Source organism: Sus scrofa, chromosome 6 (genome assembly GCF_000003025.6).
Source record: "Sus scrofa isolate TJ Tabasco breed Duroc chromosome 6, Sscrofa11.1, whole genome shotgun sequence".
In the NCBI taxonomy this organism is placed as follows: Eukaryota; Metazoa; Chordata; class Mammalia; order Artiodactyla; family Suidae; genus Sus; species Sus scrofa.
The window spans coordinates 84,875,590-84,892,646 of NC_010448.4; the positions used below are offsets into that span (position 1 = coordinate 84,875,590).

The following is a 17,057-nucleotide window of genomic DNA, read 5'->3' on the forward strand; positions in this document are numbered from 1 at the left end:
ATGGCTGTGGCATAGGCTGGCAACTAAAGCTCTGATTCCACCCCTAGCCTAGGAACCTCCATGTACCATGGGTGCAGCCCTAAAAAGACAAAAGACAAAACCATCACAACAGCAGCAACAAAAAACCTGCCTATGACTTCTTTCCCATTGCACTTTGAAAAAGAAATCATATCCATATCAGGGCCTACAGGCTTTACACATCTGGCCCTGCTGACTCCTGCTGACTTCTCTACTTATCCTCCGTCAAACTAAGCCCCAGCTATGCTGGCCTCTCCTCCATTTCTTTTTGTTATTTCTCTTCTTTTTTTCTTTTCTTTTTTTGGTGTTTTTAGAGCTGCACCTGTAGCATATGGAAGTTCCCAGGCTAGGGATTGAATCGGAGTTATAGCCGCTGGCCTATGCTACAGCCAGATCCAAGCTGCGCCTGTGAGCGACACCATAGCTCATGGCAACGATGGATCCTTACACTGAGTGAGGCCATGGATTGAACCTGCATCTTCATGGACTCGTCAGATTCGTTTCCTCTGAGCCACGACTGGAACGCCACATTTCTTGAAAATGCCAAACAATATTCTACCTCAAGGTCATCACCTTCCCCTCTGCCCAGAACATTCTTGTCTAAGTCATATGTCTAAGACCTTCTCAGAAAAATTTCCTGGAGTTCCCGTGGTGGCGCAGTGGTTAACGAATCCGACTAGGAACCATGAGGTTGAGAGTTTGGTCCCTGCCCTTGCTCAGTGGGTTAAGGATCCGGCGTTGCCGTGAACTGTGGTGTAGGTTGCAGACGCAGCTTGGATCCCGCGTTGTTGTGGCTCTGGCGTAGGCCGGTGGCTACAGCTCCGATTCTACCCCTAGCCTGGGAACCTCCATATGCCGCGGGAGCGGCCCAAGAAATAGCAAAAAGACAAAAAAAAAAAAAAAGAAAAATTTCCTGACCTTCTCTCTAGCCAAGTGATTCCCCCTACCTTCTCTGTATCCCAATTTTGTTCCTTACCCCTACAGCATGTTTTTTTTTTCATTCAGAGTTCTGGCAATTTTAGCTGTCTTTGCCATTAGTCTCTTCATTTTGCAAGGACGGGGGTCTCATCTGTTCTACACACCAGTGTATCTCTCCTTGGTGCCTAAGCCAGAGACTGGCACATAGTAAATACTCAAAGATTTGTTGAGAGAATGGATTAATTAGCCCTGCCCCTGGGGGGAAAAGGATAGAGGACCCAGATACAGTCTTTCTGTTCCGTAATGCCATAGTCTAATGGATGAAAGACAAGTAAATAGGTAATTGAAAAACTGGTAAATGGTATGGTGGAGACCAAAAGTGGAGGCAGTAGAAACAGAGACCCATCCTCTGGGGTGGAGTGTGTGTGTGAGTAGACAGGAGGCTGTATTTACATGCTCCATGGCACCAGTGTCTCCCTAGAAGAAATTCAGTTTCTTCTTTTAATAACACTTATCTAGGAGTTCCCACAGTGGTGCAGAGGGAGTGGCAGCGTCTTGGGAGCGATGGGTCAAAGAGTCAATCCCCGGCCCTGAACAGTGGGTTAAGGATCCAGCATTGCCACAGCTATGGCTTAGGTCTTGACTGTGGCTCAGCTCTGATCTCTGGCCTGGGAACTCCATATGCCTTGGGGCGGCCAAAAATGGAAAACAAATTATCTACTGTACCAAGTTCCGTGTACCGGCGCTTTTTTTTTTTTTTTTTTTTTTTTTTTTTTTTTTTTTTTTAGGGCCACACCTGTGGCATATGGAGGTTTCCAGGCTAGGGGTCGAATTGGAACTACAGCTGCCAGCCTACACCACAGCCATAGCAACCCAGGTTCCGAGCCACGTCTGTGACCTATACCACAGCTCATGGCAATGCTGGATCCTTAACCTATTGAGCGAGACCAGGGATCAAACCCGCACCCTCATGGATACTAGTCGGATTCGTTTCTGCTGCGCCAAGATGGGAACTCCTGTTTGTTTGTTTTTAATATGCCCAAAATCATACAGCTTCTAAGTGTTATAGCTGGGATTCAAAGCCAGGCAGTCCCTCTTCCAAGCCTGCATCCTTAAAACAAAACAAAACAAAACAAAACAATTTTGAGGAGTTCCCGTTGTGGCCCAGCAGAAATGAATCCAACTAGGAACCATGAGGTTATGGGTTTGATCCCTGGCCTTGTTCAGTGGGTTAAGAATGTGAGATGTGGTGTAGGTCACAGATGAACTTCAGATCTGGTGTTGCGGTGGCTGTGCTGTAGGCTGGCAGCTGTAGCTCTGATTTGACCCCTAGCCTGGGAACCTCCATATGCCACGGGTGTGGACCAAAAAAAACAGAAAGACCAAAAATAAATAAATAAATAAATAAATAAATAAATAGAGGTGAAATTCACACAATACAAAATTAATCATTTTAAAGAGAACAATTCAGTGGCAGTTAGTACATTCACAGTGCCGTGCAACCACCACCTCTAACTAGTTCCAAGACATTTTCATCATTCCAAAGTAAAACCCCTTACCTGTTAAAACACTTTTCCTCCATTACCCTCCATGTACTATTTTTTTTTTTTTTTTTTTTTTTTTTGGTCTTTTTGCTATTTCTTGGGCCACTCCCGCGGCATATGGAGGTTCCCAGGCTAGGGGTAGAATCGGAGCTGTAGCCACCAGCCTACGCCAGAGCCACAGCAACGCGGGATCCAAGACGCGTCTGCGACCTACACCACAGCTCACGGCAACGCCGGATCCTTAACCCACTGAGTAAGGGCAGGGACCGAACCCGCAACCTCATGGTTCCCAGTCGGACTCGTTAACCACTGCGCCACGACGGGAACTCCCATGTACTATTTTTGACCCCCCACAATCACCCAATTGTACCACGGAGGAAAGTGAGGCTCTGAGAAACTCAGCCAAAGTGAGAAGTTCAGAAGTTCAAGTTTACATAGCTAGTAAATATGGAGCAGTGACTTTGAACTTCAGTTTTCTGACTCCAGCGCCTAAATATTTGATTATACACATCTTTGGGCAAACTCACAATGGGGGGGGAGGGGGGGCTGGATTTGGATATCAGGGAGAGTAATTTTGGGGAGGCAGGGATTTATAAGCCACAAATGCGCCCTCAGTTGCTGTGGAAAAAAAAAAAAGCACGTTGAGGTAAAATTGCAGTTAGTACTGTTCAAGCGGTTGGCAGAGCTAAACCTAATCTCAGCCTAAGAGCAGCTATAGGCAGAGACTTGGAAAGGTCAGCACTGCAGGAAGCTTTGCCAAAGCCTCAAGAACCAAAAGTATGGGAGTTCCTCTTGTGGTTCAGTGGTAAGGAAACCCACTAGTATCCATGAGGTTGCAGCTTCCATCCCTGGCCTTGCCCAGTGGGTTAAAGGATCCCATGTTGCCTCGAGCTGCGGTGTCGTTCCCAAACGCAGCTCAGATCTGGCATTACTGTGGTCGCGCGACTCGGATTCTTGACCCCTAGCCTGGGAACTTCAATAGGCCCTGGGTGTGGCCATAATAGGACAAAAACAAACAAGCAACAAAACAAACAAAAAACCACAAGTTTGCAATTCCTTGGACTACCCCTAGATGCCCCAGGCAGGGAGCAGTTAGGACACGTAGCTAGGATAGGAGGGCGTAGCTCGCCTTCCGGCCGGGCCTAACCAGGAAATGCCTGGCAGTTCAAGAAAGAAGCTGAGGGTGCGTCTGGATTAGACACAGTAGGAAGCAGGCCTCAGACCAGTTGCATCCCACTCTGACGGGGCCTCTGGGGCGCGAGGGCTCTCAGAGGTGGAAGGCTTCTCCTTAGTATCCGTCTTCTCCCTCCTAGAGGAGCTGTCATCACTCTAGCAGCCAGAAGGCCCTGTGTAGAAACAACACAGGGGTGCTCTCTCTGGGGCCACTCTATTTCTCTCTGCAGGTCAGCGACCCTAGAGTTTTCCGTTTTTAGGGGTCTCAGAGGGCACTCCTCTAAGTTGCCTCTCAGGGTTCCCTCCTGGCCCTCCAGTGGGAGGGCCGTGAGGGCCCCTCCTGCCCGGATGATGGAGGCTTCTTCTCACAAGCTCATCTTCACGCACCGGGTGGCGACAGAGGTCTGGTTCAACCATGCAACACACTCCACCCAACCCGCTGCCAGGGGGCAACTCCATGGAAACTGAAACCTCACAACTCCGTGGAGGTATCGCGAGAAGCGCGGTTGCGCCAGCGGCCGGGGAGAGGAGGAGCGAAGGCGGGAACCGAGAGCGAAGTGGGAGGAGTCTTAGGCGCTTCCGAGGTTCCCGGCGGGAGACCGTCCCTCCCAGCGGCGCCCCCGCGTGACTGCGCTTTACATAATCGAGGCCGCGCGCGTCATAAGTGGCGTACTCGAGTCCAGACCGAATCAGAGTCGTAAGAAGCTCCGTGTCCCGCCCCTTCGTGCTTGATAGACGTCTAAATGAACCAGTGAACGGGCGTTCAGCGCCGCCGCGCCCGCCCTGGTCCGCCCGCACCCGAGGGCCCGCCCGCCTGCCGCAGCCCGCAGCCTGCCGCCAGGTTGTACCTCAGACTGTCAGATAAAGCGGCGGGCCGGGCCGGCGGGGCGGTGAGCACGGCCCGGGCCGGACATGGCGGCGCTCTACGCCTGCACCAAGTGCCACCAGCGCTTCCCCTTCGAGGCGCTGTCTCAGGGGCAGCAGCTGTGCAAGGTGCGCGGGCTGGGGCGGCGGCCGGGAACTGGGACGCTGGAGGCGCGGCCCGGAGCTCCCGGTTCTGCGGGGACGCCCGGCGGGGTCCCTCGGGCAGGGCGTGGCTGGCTCACAGAACTGAGAAACCGTACCCGCCCCATTGGGGGTCGGCGAGGCATGTAGGGGAGATCCAGGCCCTATCCGGGCCCCCGCGGCGGGCGTGTCCGGGCGCTTAGCAACCGCGAGGGATTGTTCTCTGACCCTCCGAGGTCGGGGGAGGGGACAGCGGGTCCCCCTCACGCCCCTGACAAGCCGCGCCCTAGGTCGCTCTTGGGCTGGCTTCCCCGCTGCCGGGGTCTGCCTGGTTTCAGGCTTAGGGACCCCGTGCCTCGCCTGGGACTGAACTCCAGAGTTGGGTGCTGCCTGGGAGGATCGTCTCGAACTCGGGCGTCTCACGGGCACCTCTCAGCCAGTTTCGGAGTGGGACATAGTGAGGCTTTATAATAAAGCCCCACTGTCAAGCTCACGAGGCAAAAGGATGATTTTTCAGCATCTAGTTAGTGACCTTCGGTCCTCGCCCTAACCAGCCGCTGATCAGTTTTTACCCCGAAGGTCCAAGTTCTCTTTTTTCGTTTTAAGTTGCTTCATCTTGTTTTGCCTATTTAAATGAGTAGAGGTGTTGTGAGGATACAGTAAAAGTCACTAAGCCAACTGGAGAGTGATGTTGAGATATCCCCAAATAATCCAGAGTTTGTGTCTCTGGTATGGATAACTCATAATTGTATGTCATTATTGCCTCAAATAGCCAGGACTTCTTCACTTTTTGTTTACTATTTATGAGAGAACTCAAAAACTCAAATGTTTGAGTGCCTTTTTTGGACATATATATATATATACATGTATATTTAATCATGTGTTTGTGTGTGTGTATATATACATACATATGTATGTTTTTTAGGGCAGTTTTATGTTTGTGAGCAATAATGAATTTAATTCAGCACTTTGATTTCAAAAGTGAACCTGCTGAAAAGAATCACACAGTGGCAGAGGGAGAACCGGACTAGAATCCAGGGCTTCTGATTCCTAGTCTGTGACTTATTCATACTTTTGTTTCACAATTTATGACTAGTTCCATATAAATTCTTACTTAACTCCCACATCAATGCAGGGTGGTGATGCCAGAATCACAGAAGAAAGAAATTAGTCCTAGAAAGTTTAAGTGACTAACTCAAGCACAGTGGATATGCTTGGAATAGTACCCAGGTCTCTGCCTCCTACTGAAGGCTGTTTCCATTTCTGACTGCCTTTTAAAATTATATCCTCATTTCATTTCAGGAATGTCGGATTGCACACCCTGTTGTGAAGTGCACCTACTGTAGGACTGAGTACCAGCAGGAGAGGTACAGTTTTCCTTAACCATGAAATATGTTAGCAGACTTTTCTTCTTAAAATCTGTAATTTATTGCATTTCAATATCCAGATCTGTAATCATTTGCATTATAACATACAGATCTGTAATCAATTGCATTACACACAGATTCTGATAATTTACTGTTTATAAGACAGTCAATGGAGGTAAAATACACATGTTGGTTCCCTAGTTATCCATTGATTGCTTAAATTATTATTTTTCAGATTTTTGATAGTTTTATATTGTGGCTTTGATCTTTTTGATAGTAAGAAACCAATCCCATAACAACGTAAGCCTCATGTTCTAGTATGTTTTCATACGAAGCTTGAAGAATTTATAAGCCAAAGGAAGAACTTTTAGAAATGTGATAATCCTGACAAATGGTTTGTTAGCCCTGGTCACATTTGAAACTTATTTGCCTTTACACTTGCTTGTGTGAATCTCATTTTGAAAAGTGTGAAAAACACTTAGGTGTGAATGAACACACATCTTTGGGGGACTTTTTAATAACAAAGTGGCTTATTGGTATAGTAGTTCCACTTTTGTGGAACTGCAACTGTGGGTGATACTGTCTTCAGCAGGGTGGAGTCAGTTTTCGAGCTCACACATAGACCTAGAAGCCTAATTTTAATCAGCCTCATTTCAATTCTAGGAATATTTTCCCCATTTTGTTATGAGTATTTTCAAACAAAACAAATTTTTTTTTTTTTTTTTTTTTTTTTTTTTTTTTTTTTTTTTTTTTTTTTTTTTTTTTTTTTTTTTCACAAAACAAGGTTGAAAAAACTAGACAAAAACACCCATCTACCCACTATTTAGATTCTATAATTTACATTTACTATTATTTGCATCTATCCCTCTCTGTCAGTATATTAATCTGTCTTCTTTGTGATGCATTTGAAAGTTGTGGACATCAATGTACTTGATCCTAAACACTTAAGCATGCATATCATTAACTAGAGTCCAATATTTGCTTATGGCTTTTAAATTATTTTATTTTATTACTCTTTTTTTTAGGGTCACACCCACGGCATATGGAGGTTCCCAGGCTAGGGGTCTAATTGGAGCCGTAGCCACCAGCCTATGCCACAGCCACAGTAACTCGGGATCCAAGCCATGTCTGCGACCTACACCACAGCTCATGGCAACGCAATGCCGGATCCTTAACCCACTGAGCGAGGCCAGGGATTGAACCTGAGTCCTCAAGGATGTTAGTAGATTCGTTTTCACTGAGCCACAATGATAACTCTTAAATTTTTTTAGAGTTAAAATTTGTGCACAGTGAAGTGCTCAAATCTTAATTGCATCATTCAGTGAGTTTTACAAACAGTATACATCTGTGTAACCCCAAACACCATCAAAATATAAAACATTATTATCACCCCAGAGAGTCTTTTCACACCCCATCCCAGTTAATTCCTACCTTCCATGCTTTTTCCAAGTAACTACTGTTTTGATTTTCTCTTCCACAGTAGATTAGTTTTACCTATTCTGGAACTTCATATAAATGGAAATATATGGAATATCCTCTAGATGCTTGATATTTTAGCTTTTACATTTAGGCCTATGATCCATCTCAAATTAGTTTTTGTGTGTAGGGTGAGATATGACGTTTAACCGTTAACACCATACATAAAAATTAATTCAAGATGTATTATAGAAATATGGGTTTTTTTGCATTTTTTTTTCTAAAATGTCAGGAACATTTGTATGTATTGATACATATGTTTCACTTATTAAGTAATAAATCTAGGATAAACACAGACGTTCAATACCACAGAATCACTGATGGTAATTCTCTTTCAATGTGCTTCCTGAACTGCCTTTTTTAATCTAATGTTTTCTACTTTTTTTTTTTTTTTTGTCTGCTTTTTAGGGCCCCACCTGCAGCATATGAAAGTTCCCAGGCTAGGAGTCAGTCGGAGCTACAGCTGCCAGCCTATGCACAGCAACTCAGGATCCAGGCCGAGTCTGCAACCTACACCACAGCTCATGGCAACGCCAGATCCCCGACTGACTTAGCAAGGCCAAGGATGGAACCTGCATCCTCATGGATACTAGTCAAATTTGTTTCCACTGTTCCACAGCAGGAACTCCTAATCTTTTCTACTTTGAGGTTTTTCTTTTGTCTTTTAACTTTATAGTCACTTTGATAGGAATTGTATGGGAAAATAATCACAAAGTATTTTCACGAGATTGTATTTTAGCCCCAAAATGTTGTTTAAACTGTTCTTAAACATCAGGCATTTATTTGTACCTCCCTTTGTGAAAAGTTAGGCTTAATTTGAAGATGACTTTTCCCTCAAGGCAGTTTATCAGTTTAGGCATTAGTCAAGTAATCTCGTAAATTGATTCCTCGTAAGGGAAAGGGTATTTTTATTTTGTCAGTGCTTCACTCTTAGAGATCCTGGAAATATTGACAAAATATTTGGTGTAAGCATGTTTCCCTACATCTGGGATTTTCATATACATTTACTTAGAGAGGGGAACGTAGACATGGATAGAACCTCAGAGCTCATATTCCAAACACAAATACTTTATTCTTCATCTCAAATTTCTCAGCTAGGTGTCTGAATTGAGAATTAATTTCTCTCCTGATAGTCCATTTTGGTCTAACATAATTTTCTTTTGAGGGTCTTCTCCATATCTGATAATTTTACTGAGTGATACTTAGAGGTGTCATAATCAGAAATAACTCACTCTCCATTTTAATTAAAGCCTTGTTTTATTTGAACTAATAATAAAACTCATAACTGCAAAATAATTAACAGAGTTACTGAACAGGTACTCACTTTCAGTTAATCAAATATCCAGACCGTATTTCACCTTGGCACTTACTAATGAACAAATTCCTTGGACTTAAGGAAGAATCAGTTTTCAGATGTTCTAAGTAAAACGACTCTTTTCTTATAAAGCCTTGTGTCTCGTTTTTCCCTAACAGTAAAACCAATACTATATGCAAGAAATGTGCTCAGAATGTGCAGTTGTATGGAACGGTAAGTTTGGCTTCTCCGTACCTAACAGTGAGTACTCAGGTCTCTTGGGATCTTACATTCTGTGGATTATTCATATAATTACAATATTTTTATTAGAAGACTTAGTTATGTGTGAAAATGTTACCAGAAAAATTTAGTGTTTTAGTTTTCAAACTTAGCAAATACCTAGTAGTACGGAGTTCTTTGTTTACACAGAGTTATACAGCAGGATTGCGATCATAATTTTCCTTGAGAAGCTTCAGTAACCAGTATGTAAAGAGAAGGGGAAGAGTTCTCTTTTGGCACAGTGGGTTAAGGATCCAGCATTGTCATTGCAATGGCTTGGGTCCCTGCTGTGGTACGTGTTCAGTCCCTAGCCCAGAACTTCTGTGTGCTGAGGGTGCGCCCAAAAAATAAAAAATGAAAAAATAGAAGAGGAAAGATGAATTCTTTGACTTGGCCTCTTTAGTAACAATTAACTATTCATTTTGATGATTTTTTTTTCAGTATTAGTGTTCAGTATACTCTGTCCTTAGGCATTCTTCCATTATGTTTATATACTTATAATGACAAAGAGGCTTTTTCAGAGACTTGGAAGCACTTGCTGGTTTTTCCAAAGAGCAAATTTTGTTGAATTTGTTATAGAAGTGATAGCATATATGCTAATGCTTTTTGTTGTTCATTTATTTACTTAAAAATCAATAGTCCTGTGCAGAAAAACACTTTACATGATGTTAGGAATTGGGCTATGTTTTATCATTGTAAAGGGAAATTTATGAATGCATTTTTTCCATGACTAATGAACTATGTATAATAGAAATCATTGCTTTTAAAAATGCACTAGTGTTTTGTGGTATACTTACTTGACACTTTTTTTTTTTCTCTTTAAGCCCAAACCTTGTCAGTATTGCAACATAATTGCAGCATTTATTGGCAACAAATGCCAGCGTTGCACAAATTCAGAGAAGAAGTATGGACCACCATATTCTTGTGAACAGTGCAAACAGCAGTGTGCATTTGACAGGAAAGATGATAGAAAGAAGGTAAATCTCTCTGTTTTTCTTGATATGTTTTTCCTTTTAGGGAAATTAAAGTGGGCCAATTTCGTTAAAAAGATGGGAGTTCCTATTGTGGCTCAGTGGTAATGAACCCAGCTAGTGTCCATGAGAATGTGGGTTCGATCCCTGGTCTCACCCAGTGGGTTAAGAATCTGACATTGCCATGAGCTACAGTATAGGTCACAGACATAGCTTGGATCCCACGTTGCTGTGCTGTGGCCTAGGCCTCAGCTGCAGCTCCTATTTGACCCCTAGCCTGGGAACTTCTATATGCCACAGAGGCAGCAATAAAAAGAAAAAACAGGAGTTCCCGTTGTGACTCAGTGGTCAACGAATCCGACTGTTATCTATGAGGACTCGGGTTTGATCCTTGGCCTTGCTCAATGGGTTAAAGATTTGGCATTGTCATGAGCTGTGATGTAGGTCACAGATACGGCTTGGATCCTGTATTACTGTTGCCAGCAGCCACAGCTCCGATTTGACCCCTAGACTAGGAGCCTCCATATGCCACAGGTATGGCCCTAAAAAGACAGAAACAAAAAGCAAACGCTCTAGTGGCTTAAACTTGCACTTATAGTAAAACCTCAGGAGTTCCCATTGTGGTGCAGTGGAAATGAATCCAACTAGTAACCATGAGGTTGCAGGTTCGATCCTTGGCCTTGCTCAGTGGTTTAAGGATCTGGCATTGCTGTGAGCTGTGGTGTAGGTCACAGATGCAGTTTGGATCCTGTGTTGTTGTGGCTGTGGTGTAGGCTGGGAGCTACAGCTCCGATTTGACCCCTGCCTGGGAACCTCCATATGCTGCAGTTGTGGCCCTAAAAAGCAAAAAAAAAAAAAAAACCAAAAACAGACAAAAACCCCAAATCCTTCCATAGCCTGCAAGGCCTATACCTGACTCTCAGTCTCATCTTCCATCACACCTCACTTTTCCCCTTGGTCAGCCACACTGACCACCTTTCAGTCCCCTTCAGACATGCCAGTCTCATTTCCATCTTTGTGCTGACTGGATTTGCCTGATACACAGCTTTCTTCAGAGTGTCATAACTGGATGCTCATTTCAGGTCTCACCTCAAATGCCACCTCCTCACAAAGGCCTCTTTACTATCATATCTATCATATTACCCAGTTTATTGTCTTTAGAAAATGTAACATTATGAGAAATTATTTTATTTATCTTTTTACATGTTTTGTCCACCTCCACTAGAATATGAGCTCTTTATCCATCCTGTTTTCATGCTGTATTACCAGCAGCCTGGCACATGTAGCTGCTCAATAAATATTTTTTTGTTGAAAGGGTGTAGTACCTATACTCTATCCAGAGGTGCTTTTCAGAGATGCTTAGGCTCTCAAAAGGTGACTCTTGCTAGAGTTCTGTTGTGGCGCAGTGGAAGTGAATCTTACTAGGAACCATGAGGTTACAGTTCGATCCCTGGCCTTGCTTGGTGGGTTAAGGATATGGCATTGCTCTGGCTGTCCTATGGGCCGGCACCTGTAGCTCCAATTTGACCCCTAGCCTGGGAACCTCCATATGCCTCGAATGCAGCCCTAGAAAGCAAAAAAAAAAACCCAGACTCTTGCTAACTGAATTCATTAATTTGCAATGAGAGGAAATAACTTTCCAGTGACCAAAATATCCTACCTGCCAACCAGGGCACCCCTTCCCTGAATCAAGATATTGGAGAAGGTGAATTAGTAATCCGAAGGCCCCATGTAATAGTTGTAGCATGAGTGTTTCAGTCCCACAGACCTGGGTCCCATCCCACTCCTGGTTTAGCCGAATGTGATTATCCTGATCCATAACTTACTCATGTTATCCATCAATTTTGTCATCTTTCCAGTGGGAATAACAGTAGCTGCTTCTCAAGGACATAGGGAGATTTCATTGAGATAGATATATAAAACACTTAAGTTTGAGCCCAGCAATGCTATACCTCAATAAATGGTACCTATATTATTACTAGTAGCATTACACCAGAATTAAGTTTCTCCTTTCTAGTTACAATCTTATCATAAGAGTGTACATATTTTTAGATATTCTCAATCACATATTTATAGACTTTAGGAAGACTCAGTTTAGGGATTGAGAGAGGATGATTTAGACTCAGGACCTGGGTTGAAATCTGTTGTTCTGTCATTTGTTTGTTGTGTGACTTCAAATCCTTCCTCAGTGAAAGCTCTTTCCCAGGTAAGGTCTCCTAGAGTATTTTATTTTTATTATTTATTTATTTATTTATTTTTTGCTTTTTCTAGGGCTGCTCCTACAGTATATGGAGGTTCCCAGGATAGGGGATGAATCAGAGCTACAGCTGCCGGCCACAGCCACAGTCATAGCAATGCAGGAGCCAAGCCGTGTCTGCGACCTACACCACAGCTCATGGCAATGCCGGATCCTTAACCCACTGAGGAAGTCCAGGGATCGAACCCACAACCTCATGGTTCCTAGTCGGATTCGTTAACCACTGCATGATGGGAACTCCTCCTAGAGTATTTTAAAGTCAAGCCTCAGGCTGTATCCCATAACCATGAAATGCACCAAATTGAAGTTGAATTTCAAAATTCATTTATACATTCAATTATTAATTAACAATTAGTAATAAATTAATAAATAATTAGATGCTTATCATGTATCAGACAGTGTTCTGGGTATTGGAAATACATTAATGAACTAAACAGGAAAGACCTTATTCTCTCAGAACTTTTGTTTGTGTGTGTGAGAGATGGATGAGAACAAACAAGGAAATAAATGAACCACAGATTTTAGATGTAAGTGGTATAAGGAAATAGAGTATACCATAGAGAGGGACTGGGGGGGACAGTTTAGATTGGGCAGTCAGGAGGACCTTCAAGGAGATAACATCTGAGCTGAAACTAGAATGATAAGAAAGCAGACCGCAGGAAGCTCTGGAGGCCAGAGATCCATTGCCCTCCAGGGTAAGAAAGATCAGCTACGAAAAGACCCTGAGGCAAGAATGAGCTTGGCAGATGGGAAGAACAGAAAGAAGGCAGAGTGAAAAGGGGGTAGAGACAGGCAGGTAGGGGCTACCTTTAAGTCAACATAGGTCATGGTAAAAAGTTTAGACTTTATGGGCATTCCATGGTGGCTTAGAAGGCTAAGAATCTGGCATTTCTGAGTGGTTCGGGATGCTGCTGTGGTGCTTGTTCAATCCCTGGCCTGGGAACTTTTGTATGCTGTGGGCATGGCAAAAAAAAAAAAAAAAAAGTTTAGATTTTACATTAGAAAACAATGAGAAACCATTAGGTTTTAAGGAGAAGAGAGGTATAATGAGATTTACATTTAAGAAACCCTCTTTAGGCGTTCCCATCCATGAGGACAAAGGTTTGGTTCCTGGCCTTTATCGGTGGGTTAAGGATCAGGATCCGGTGTTGCGTTGAGCTGTGGTGCAGGTCACAGACGAGGTTTGGATCCCAAGTTGCTGTGGCTGTGGCATAGGCCAGCAGCTGTAGCTCTGATTGTTGGACCTCTAGCCTAGAAACCTCCCTATACCAGGAATTTGGCCCTAAAAAAAAAAGAAGAAGCCCTCTTTAGCAGCTATTTGGAAATAGCTTGGGTTTATATGGGCCCAAGAGAAGTAGAGAGATCATTTGGGTGGGTCTTGCAGTTGTGAGAGATAAGATTGGTTTTACTTCGAGTTCCTATTGTGGCTCATCAGATTAAGAACCTGACATAAGTACGTGAAGATTTGAGTTCAATCCTTGGCCTTGCTCAGTGGGTTAAGGGTCCTGCATTGCTGCAAGCTGAGGCATAGGTCACGATGCGGCTCAGATCTGATGTTGCTATGGCTATGTTGTAGGCCTGCAGCTGCAGCACTAATTCAAACCCTTTTCCTGGGAACTTCCATATGCCACAGGGTGACCATAAAAAGAAAAAAAAGATAATAGCTTTACTTGGCAGGAAGCAGTGAAGTTGGAAAGAAGTGGATAGATTTAGTGTGATGGACTTGATAATAGGTTGGGAGAGTAGGTTGCAAAGAGGTTTTTGCTAACAAGATAAAAAATACTTTAGATAAATGATGGTGTGGCCTATCATTTATCTGGTTCAAGATGGGGCAGAAGATCTAATTTAGAGATAAGACATGAAAACTAAAACTAAAATTCCATAAAATGTCAGGACACTCCCTCCCCAACCTGAGTAATTCCACCCAGCTCTTCTGCCCTCCCCACCTGCACCAGGCCACCCCATCAACAGTTTTGCAGTCTGAGTGCTATTCAGAGGCTCCCCACTTTCAGAGGATTATGGAAACCCCATTCTGCTTTCCTAGCCCTGTGCCCTGGTGCAGAGCTGCTTCTGCCCAAAGGGATCAACTTTTCTAATTCAAACAAAGTGCCTGGGTAGGCCACCACCAGGAGCTGGGGCCCTGGAAGCCACTCACCCATCAGTCTTTTTCTGGGGACATTCTTTCCGGCAGAAAAGATATCTAGCAGACCATTTTATTAGCCATTTATAAGGTAGTAAAACAAGTATAAATTTATGTTTCATCTTCTGTCTTCTCTTCTCCCTGCTGAATTTTCCTTAATGAGCACCATGGAGATACTTGTGTCTTTTGAAATTCTCATGGGAACTTTGTTTTGGTCTATGTTAAGTTGAAGAAAACCAAAATTAAAAGATACATATAAAATTAGCTCATATTTTATTGAGCAGTTTTTTTTTTTCCCACTGTACAGCAAGGGGGTCAGGTTATCCTTACATGTATACATTACAATTACAGTTTTTCCCCCACCCTTTCTTCTGTTGCAACATGAGTATCTAGACATAGTTCTCAATGCTATTCAGCAGGATCTCCTTGTAAATCTATTCTAAGTTGTGTCTGATAAGCCCAAGCTCCCGATCCCTCCCATTCCCTCCCCCTCCCATCAGGCAGCCACAAGTCTCTTCTCCAAGTCCATGATTTTCTTTTCTGAGGAGATGTTCATTTGTGTTGGATATTAGATTCCAGTTATAAGTGATATCATATGGTATTTGTCTTTGTCTTTCTGGCTCATTTCACTCAGTATGAGATTCTCTAGTTCCATCTATGTTGCTGCAAATGGCATTATGTCATTCTTTTTTATGGCTGAGTAGTATTCCATTGTGTATATATACCACATCTTCCGAATCCAGTCATCTGTCGATGGACATTTGGGTTGTTATTGAGCAGTTTTTAATGTGCCTGGCACCATGCTTTACTTATGTCACTTGCACCAGCCCTCTGAAGTAGGTACTGTTATCTTTTGTTTTTTTTTTTTTTTTTTTTTTTGCTTTTTCGGGCCGCACCCGCAGCAAATGGAGGTTCCCAGGCTAAGGGTCCAGTCGGAGCTACAGTTGCCAGCCTACGCCAGAGCTACAGCAACTCGGGATCCAAACCATGTCTGTGATCTGCACCACAGCTCACGGCAATGCCAGATCCTTAACCCAATGAATGAAGCCAGGGATTGAACCTGCCATCTCACGGTTACTAGTTGGATTCGTTTCTGTTGCGCCACAACGGGAATTCCAGGTAGTATTATCCTTCACTTTATAGATGAAGACATTGACCCCAGAAGAGCCCAAGCTACTTTGTATCAGGTCACAGAGCTTCTAAGTGTCAGATCTAGGACTTAACGAGAGGTTCTAGCTCCAGTACCTGTGTTTTCAGCCACTACACTAGCATATTCCTTCTTTATCTTGGTCTCCTCGTCTTTCAGGTAGATGGGAAATTGCTGTGCTGGCTGTGTACACTTTCATATAAACGGGTCCTTCAGAAGACCAAAGAGCAGAGGAAGCACCTGAGCAGCTCTTCCCGTACAAGCCACCAGGAGAAGGAGCAGTACAGTCGACTGAGTGGTGGCCATTATAACAGGTAACCCCAAGATGCATAAGACTTAGAGGTGCTAGGAGGTCAGATGTCATACAGAATGTAATGCAGAGTTAGCCATGGAATACCATTTCAGCTAAATTTTCCTATTTTCTCTCTAGATACTATAGAGGGACTCTCCTTTGTTGTGTTTATGTTCATGTATCATTCAAGGGCCAGAGAGACATCTGTAAGGATTTTCAGACTGGTTTTTGTTGTGTCTTAAAAGTTTGTGGAGGAGTTCCTGTCATGGCTCAGTGGTTAACAAACCCAACTAGGACGCAGGTTCAATCCCTGGCTTCACTCAGTGGGTTAAGGATCTTGCATTGCCGTGAGCTGTGGTGTGAGTCACAGACTCAGCTCGGATCTGGCATTGCTGTGGCTGTGGCGTAGGCTGGTGGCTACAGCTCCAATTGGACCCCTAGCCTGGGAACCTCCATATGCCACGGGTGCGACCCTAAAAGCAAAAAAAGAAAGATTCCAGGAACAGATTTCCAAGAGAAAGAGGCTGTCCTCTCTGAGAACTATGACCTCTTAAATCTCAGTTCAGTCAAAATGAGATGTTCTTGGGAGTTCTCTTGTGGCACAGTGGGCCAGGATCTAGCATTGTCACTGCAGAGGCTCTGGTTGCTGCTGTGGCGTGGGTTTGATCCCTGGCCCCGGGAACTTCCGAGTGCCATGAGTTCAGTAAAAAAAAAAAAAAAAAGAAATTATAGATGGCCAATAGGCACATCGAAAATGCTCAATATTGCTAATTATTAGAGAAATGTAAGTAAACAACTGCGGTGAGGTACCACCCCACACCAGTCAGAATGGGCATCATTAAAAAGTATACAAATAACAAATTCTGGAGAGGGTGTGGAGAAAAGGGAACCCTCCTACACTGTTGGTGGGGATGTAAATTGGTTCCTCAAAAAACTAAAAATAGAATTACCATCTGATCCAGCAGTCCTCTCCTGGGCATATATCCAGACAAAACTATATAATTCAAGAAGATATATGCACCTCTGTGTTCATAGCACCTCTCTGCATACTAGCCAAGACATGGAAACAAATATCTATTGACAGATGAATAGATAAAGATGTAGTACATATATACAATAGAATATTAGTCATAAAAAAGAATGAAATAATGCCATTTGCAGCAATATGGATGGAAC

The 17,057-nt window shown here is 43.6% G+C and overlaps 1 protein-coding gene across 3 annotated transcripts in view; it reads left to right on the forward strand.

Annotated features, from left to right (window-relative positions):
* FAM76A (family with sequence similarity 76 member A) overlaps nt 4,451-17,057 on the forward strand; it is a 30,345-nt gene continuing 17,738 nt past the window's right edge. Inside the window, exons 1-5 of one of the 3 annotated variants that reach the window (XM_005653375.3) lie at nt 4,451-4,646; nt 5,961-6,025; nt 8,975-9,029; nt 9,899-10,051; nt 15,749-15,903. In XM_005653375.3, coding sequence (XP_005653432.1) covers nt 4,566-4,646; nt 5,961-6,025; nt 8,975-9,029; nt 9,899-10,051; nt 15,749-15,903 — 509 coding nt within the window. In that variant the 5' untranslated portion in view covers nt 4,451-4,565. 3 annotated transcript variants of the gene reach the window in all.